We start from the raw sequence: 7,463 nt of genomic DNA on the forward strand, positions 1-7,463 counted from the left end.
AGGTATAAATCCCCGTGCACAAACTGGGTGTGGATCTACACTATTCTATAACACTGCACACATCTTAAGGGATTGCCCCTGATCCACCCACATCCCTCTCATCGTTATGCCCCCTTTGCAGATCTGTGCAGAAACACTTAGGCTCCAATGCTCAAAGCTCCGGCAACACTATATTAAATACCATGTTGGGAGGGTTTTTGTTTTTCTAATTAGTTTATTTTTAGCACAATAGCATGCAAATTATATGCATGCTATTTGTGTGGAGTAGCCCTGGTAAAAGGAGGATGAACTGTTCCTAGCACCTGCTTGGAAGAGCACATCGCTAGACACAGCTCCTCCCCCCATCCCTCTCATCCATTTTCCTGCCTCTTGCTGCAATTTTTCTGCTGCAACTGCTACTCTTCCTCCTGCCGGTTCATCTTGATCACAGCTCTGGAGCCGGCAGGGAAATATCGGATTAGTTGAGCCAGCAGAGGAAGCCCTAAACAGTCCAGAAGCTGCCAATTGGCAGCTTTGGGCAGTCCTGCCAACTCAGCTGATCATGGCTCTGGATCCATGATCAAGATGAGCCAGCAGGGAGAGCAGGAGCTGCCTGCTCAGCTGCATGTATGTGGGGGGGGGGAGGGGGAGGTGCAGCTGTTGTGCATGTATTCTGTGAGTGTGCAAAACATACACAACAGCTTCCTGCAACTCCAGAGCTACTGGAAAAATTTCATCAGAAATAGGGGTGGGGAGCTTCCCTTTTGTGCATCATAAGGAAAGCTCATTAGAATACTAATGAGCTCCTTATAATACTTTTGCATAGGGTTTTTGGTGGCCACTACGAGGATCGGAAGCAGACATGGAGAACCCTTTGGAACATCTGGAGGAGAATTTCCTTAGCAGTAAGACTGTTTTAACGAGTCTTGCTTTGGGGCCTTAAATGGCCCTTTAAGTGTATTTTCAGATGGATCTACCATTTCTGACCCATTTCAGTGCCTTGTATCTATTAGAAAGCTTTTCTGTACCAAAGTAGAACCTAAGGTTAGACTCCATATATAGAATTCCTCTAAGGGATCAACTCAAGAAAGCTTGTCTAAATTTAGGCTCCAAGTGCAAATTCTATAATGGAAATTAAGTGCTGCTATAGAATACTAACAGAAGTTGGCATTTATACACCAATGTTTAGGCATGACCCTTGTAAATGCACAGTGCGTGTGTAAGTGACAATATTCTACAATGTGTGCGCTAGAGTAGAGGGAATGACCATTGCCCATCTAAAACCCCTGTGCAGTTATGCGCGAGACAATTTATAAGTGCACTTTATAGAATAGGGTCATTCGTCACCCGTGAACTCTAAATTAGTAACAATCGGCGAGTGTTAAGGCCAATTATTGATTGTTTTATTCAATTAAGCACCAATAATGGCCAATTAAGTAACTAAGGTTCTCTTTTACTAAGCTGCAATAGAGGTTTTTACCATGGCTTGGGGCGCTAAATGTTCCAATGCTGCTCCGACACTCATCGGAATTCTATGAATGTCAGAGCAGCATTGGAGAATTTAGCATTCTGGGCCATGTTAAAAACCTCTTTCATGGTTTACTGAAGAGGGGGAGGGGGAAATCTATGCACGTGGAATACTATTCTAGAACTCTGGATGATCTTTGTAGAATCTGAAGGAACCTGTCTGTGGCTACTTTCCAAAGGATACTTCAATACAAGTAGTTATATGCCTGCATTATTTTTATAAAATAGAGGTAATATTTACATGTATCTGCTTCAAATGCTAGATGGCCTCTTATAAATAACCCTCAACATGACTAAGGACCATTGGCAAAATGGATATTTGTTTGTGACAATATTTTTCATCTCTACTTCTGCCCTGGCTAGGCCTGTTTGTCATACGATTGACAATTGGCTTAAGAAATCAGTTAAGTCACATATTTTTATTTCTTCGAAACCAGGTCTTCTTGTGGCACTCAGAGACTTGAGATATTTTGATCTAGGGTGTAGTAAATAAAAGAAGATCTTTAAAATTGGTACTAATTTCACTGGCTTTTTTTTGGTCTATATCTCTTGAAGGCTTTTAAAGATTGTTTTAGTTATTTATCTATTTATTCTTTCATCTGCTTGTGATGAATAAATTATATTGAAGCTTTACTCCACTGGTCTGCTCCAATGTGTTACTATATCTCTTGAATGCAAAATGCGCTTAATAAAGTTAAGAAAGAAAATCTTTTGTTACAGTAATACATGCTGGAATGATACACCGTGTTTTACTTTTGATCCCATGCTGTGCAGAATAAGCAGATACCATAAACTCCATAACTTGCATAATTGATCAGGGCAGGGGAAGTCTTACAATTCTGTATTAGAGCCAGAGGACACCACAATATGCCCCAGCCGCTTCATGCACTAGAGCCATAAAAAAAAAAGCTTTCAACTGGATTTCAGGAACAATATTGATTAAGGGTTCTGTAACATCTCTCCTTGGCTATTAAACTTCATGACAAGCAGTGCTACCAGAGAAGAGGCATATGTTGGTATTCTGTTATCTAGAATTCATATTTAGAAGCATTATCACTTTTCAGATAATATGAAACATGGTGTATATGGCATGTGCTGCACAAAAAAAAAAAAAAAAAAAAGCTAATGGCTGTGATATCTGCAAAGCAAACGGATAACCTACTTAAAAGGAAAATGAAACTATGACACCCTCTGATCAGTGGACATGTGCCTAATCAATATTATTTTTGATCTGTTTTAATCTGAATATCTAGTTTTAAATACCAACAGGACAACACAATAGTTTAATAAAAAGACCAGCCATCAGTTCCCAGAAAAATAATAACATTTTTTTTTCCACAGAATGCTTTTCAGAGAGGAGCAATCCATTCACTGAGAAAAATGCAGTGTAGAACAGTTTTCAGTTATATTTACTGAAATAGATATCTCCCTTATAGATCTTGGCATGATAAGAAAACAACTCAGTTCTGAATGTCTTTAGCTTATTCCCTGGAGAATTACAGCAGGTGTGTTTGTATATATTATTTAAATATATCAATAAAATGTAACTCATTAACAGCACACAAACATGCAATGATCATATAAAATCTCTCTTTCCTTCATGGCACCTGAGTAACGCACAAGGATCTGCCTCAGATCTATATTGTAATATTTTATCTGTATTCACATGGTACAGCAGGATCCATGACTCTCATTTTAATAACAACTGGAGCAGTGGGTTACAAGAGAAACAGGCATTCAGTTCTGGAAAACTGGGAAGCCCTTGGACAGGGTCTCCTTTAGAGTGTTTTAAATCATCAGAGCAAGCGAGAGGTACATTTCTTGCCCCAGAGTTATTTTATTGTACATTTAAAAATAACACATAACCTCCCTTGTTATCCTATTCAACCATAGTATTGAAGAAAAAAAAAAAGTAAACTGATTCAGTGAAGTTCATATATATCTTCTGAAAAGAAATCTATATGCTTCCTATATTCAAATCCCTATTAATGTAAATCCCTTCAATCCTTTAAGGATAAGCTGCCCTATCAATGTGCTGAAACAGGGTTAGTTTCTGCAGGATTTGTACTTCTCCCATTTCATCCCATAATAACAAAGTGATATGCCTTTTTTAAAGCCAGTGATACTAGCCTCTGCCTTAAACAGGTTCTGCCAGTACCTTCCATGTCCATTTACTGATTTTGTAAGGGTGGAGGGTCCTGCCAGCAGCGTATCATTTATTTATCAGGCTGCTGTTCACATCTTCACAATCTAAGCAGAGTGCAGGGGAAAATAAAAAGAAAACTGAGGAAGCTTTCATATAAAAGAAGAGCGTGAACAATTTCTTGGCATGAGCAAGAAACATAACCCCAAACCAGTGTCTACATAAAGATCATATGCCCAGCAGTTACTGTACATTCACAGACCTAAGTCATTGATAAGTTAAAAGCACTTCATTGTTAATGCATGATGAGAGATTTTAGCACAGAGATTGACGTGTTCAGCTTTATTTCAAATGAGTATCCCTATAATATAACTGCTGTTTGGGTTTTTTTTCCACTAAGAGCTGATCTTTAGGGTTAGAATATGGATTCTCTCTTTCTGTGTCACGAGTGTGAGGAGAATGCAGCCTTAAAGAGAGAGAGAGAGAAAAAAAACCCCAATGCTCTAGCTCAGATGTCTCCTGTACCCTGGCCAAACACTGGTGAAGCAAGTTATTGCCTTGTTTGCCATTCTGATTTAGTGACAGCTCCCTCCAATTTACAGTCTCCCTGTTCTGTCAATTCACTCTACCCGTTTCTCTTCATATGAGCTCTCTGTCCTGGAGCTCATCAGCGTATAGCAATGACAGCAACTGCAAATGATGGCAGATTGTAACAAAAATCCTGCAGCACAACAGAAATAGACATGCATGGGGGGGGGGGGGGAGTCACAGGCTTTAATGATTGTATGCTGATAATCGGCAAGATGTGAAATCACTGCAAACTATCAAAGCTCTTTTAACTTTATGTGAAAAAAATATACCACATTGCTAATACTGTTCAAAACGCTCTTTTCTTTTACTTGCAGTGTTATGTTTTTGCCATTGTCCTTAATAACCTTCAAAGGTTAAGAAATAGCCATCAAATATACAAATGCATTTTCAAGACAATCCAGTATCCCAAACTTGCACTGAATAAAGAACAACAAAATAGTCAATGTAAAGTTAACATTTCTATGTATAAAGTCTAATTGTGCTATCACTGATTAAACATGAAATGCCATTAAAAAAAAAGCAAGAGGTAAGACGGCCCTTTAAATGCCACTGATTCATTGCAGTTTTGTAAGACATCAGGCATTATTTCACAATATCCTTTGTACGATTCAAATACGTATGTGTGTGAAGGGGGTGGGGGGGGGGAGCGGGGGTTGCTTTAAAAGCACCCAGCATACTGTCCAAAAGATGAATGGTTCCTATATGTATCACCCTATAAACTGTTTTCAAAGGGAAAATAGTTCAGTTAAATGTATTCTCTGTTCTATGGAACAGAAATACACAAACCAGACTTGCTTCTAAAGTAATTACCATTAAAATTAGTCACAAAGACCTGTATGTCATTCTGGTGGATGACTTAAAACCATCAGTCACAAAATCAGCTGAATCACAAAAGCCTCAGAATCAATTACAGTAGATTTTGGATAGCCAGTGGGAAGATGTGGTTATCAGTTAGCGTCCAGGTCACATTAGTTGTTATCATCCCTCTTTTTCTTTCTTTCAATAATCTGTGGGAATTGTTTCCCTACAGTGGGAAATGTTATAAGGAAAAACAGTTTAAAGATTGCAGCTTTTCTGCAGTGACAATGATTTCTTCATAGCCCTACATAGCTTTCCATGCTCCTCCACACTTTTGAAAACTGGAACATGCTTCATTACCCATAGCAGTAGCAGCTAGTGTATGTCTCAAACATTTCAGCTCAAAAATAAAAAAAAGGGGAATAGAACAACACTAAGTCACTTACGGAATCGGGGAATGGTGACAGTTTCTGGTGTTGTAGTAGACTCCTGAAAACGAGACAATGTCCAGGACGGTGCAGAGTCATGAAGATAAATTTTGTAGGAAGAGGTAGAATATGTCGCAGTGGGCCAAGTGGGCATTGGCTGGGTAGTGGGGGTCCCTGGAGGTGGGCGAGAAACAAAAGTGGTTGAGCTAATGGGGACAGTGGTGGATATAATGGTAGGAGGGGCTGCTGAATGCCGCACAGTTGTGGTTCTGGGGCTTGTCCGGATTGGGATTCTCGTTCCTGGAATGCGTACTGGTGCCCTGGTTGTTGTGGTTAATCGAGTACTTATTTGATTGGGTGTCCTCGTTGTGGTGGTTGTAGTGGTGGTTTCCATGTTTTTTGGGTACGAGCTTGGCTTTGAAAGGAAAATAGGGTCTTGCCCAATACCTTTAGAATCCATCAAATCAGTTGGGACATAATCCTTTACAGAACCCACCACAATCCATTTCAGGAGCATTAAACTGAGTCCCAAGCCAATGAATCCAATTAAGAGAGGCACCACACACAGCCACGTTTGTTGCCGGTTCCAGACAATGCAGTCACTACACCGCACTTCCCTGGGGTTAGGCGCCCCATCCTGTTCCTCCGTGGAGTTGCCACCTGCCGGCTCATCAGCAGCTGCCGGGCGCACAGGTGGTGATGTTGAGGCAACCCCTTCACTCATCATATATTCCTTTCACCCCCAAAAAAGACATTAGTAACAAGAAGCTCAAAGATCACCATCAAAATCCTTAGTGGGAAAAAAAATAGCCAATCAATAAATCATTATTAGAGTCAATTAGCAAAGGTACATTTTTCCATCAGAAAAAGATCTCCTTAGGCAACCTTCCCAAGCACAATTAGCTGCTGATTCAGCTAAAAAGCCTGTTCTCCAGCCTTTGCTTTAACATTATAAGCATCCTTTTCTGTCTCCTTTCTCTTCTCTTATTTCTACAATCCTCTTTTCCTTGTAAGTCACAAAACACAGTCTTCCAGTTTGATACCAAGCATCCTTTTCCCCAGAAACGATGATCTACATTCTGATACACGGAAGCAGTAGTCTCCTCTCTCTCTCTCTCTCCTTTCCTTTTTTCTATCCAAAGAACAGATGCACCAGCATTCCACGGCTGCTTCTTTGAGAGGCGACGGAGCAGCAAAATGCACCTGTTATTCAGCAGCCCCTGCAGCCAACCCTTGGCCAGCACTTTAAGAAAGACCAATCCGAAAGCAGTGCCGAGCAGAGAGAGAGAGAGAGAGAGAGAGCTTTCCACAGCAGCAGCGAAAGGAACACCAACACCGACCCTTAATATCCCCTGAAAGCAAAATTCAAACAGCAGATTTTTTTAAAAGAAAAAGAAGACGCCAGAACAAGCAAGCTCTTCTCCAGCTCGAAGCTTCAAAAAAAAAAAAAAAATTGTGTGTGTGTTTTCCCCTATTGCTGAGCAAGAGGCAGATAGGCTTTCGGAAAGTAAAGCACCTCCCCCGACAGCCTAATGGTGGTTTCTTAATGCGCACAAGATAAATAAATGATCCAGGCAAATCCCCCAGGAGGTGTATAGCAAGCTAGATTTTTTTTCTTTTTTTTTTTTTAACAGATTCTGAAACTATCCGGTGTGTATTAATCCAAAAGGGTTATGATTTCCTGCTGTACCATTCTTAGAAGATGTATATGGAGGGTCTTTTAAGGATTCCCTATCAGACTACCACTTTAAAGAACATTTGTACAAATTTTGCACTCATTTGTTTCTTTCTAGAGTCTTATTTGAAATCAGTGATCTGTGTTAAAATTTACAGCTCCTAGAGGCAAAGACAAAAAAAAAGTCATTATGCTCTATTTTTTTCTGGAATTCTCCAGACATGCAGGGAGGTGCTGATAAAAGATAGCTTGGAAGGCCTGAACCTCAATATTCATTTATTGATAAAGATTCTGTTTTGCAACTAACTAATGAATCTGAACT

At 39.9% G+C, this 7,463-nt stretch overlaps 1 protein-coding gene across 1 annotated transcript in view; it reads right to left on the reverse strand.

The window, feature by feature from the left end:
- NRG3 (neuregulin 3) overlaps nt 1–6,190 on the reverse strand; it is a 1,387,275-nt gene extending 1,381,085 nt beyond the window's left edge. The window contains exon 1 of the mRNA XM_033943012.1: nt 5,485–6,190. Within this exon, the coding sequence (XP_033798903.1) occupies nt 5,485–6,190 (706 nt within the window). The remainder of the gene's footprint in view (nt 1–5,484) is intronic.
- Between the last annotated feature and the right edge of the window lie 1,273 nt (nt 6,191–7,463).

Source organism: Geotrypetes seraphini, chromosome 4 (genome assembly GCF_902459505.1).
Source record: "Geotrypetes seraphini chromosome 4, aGeoSer1.1, whole genome shotgun sequence".
NCBI lineage: Eukaryota > Metazoa > Chordata > Amphibia > Gymnophiona > Dermophiidae > Geotrypetes > Geotrypetes seraphini.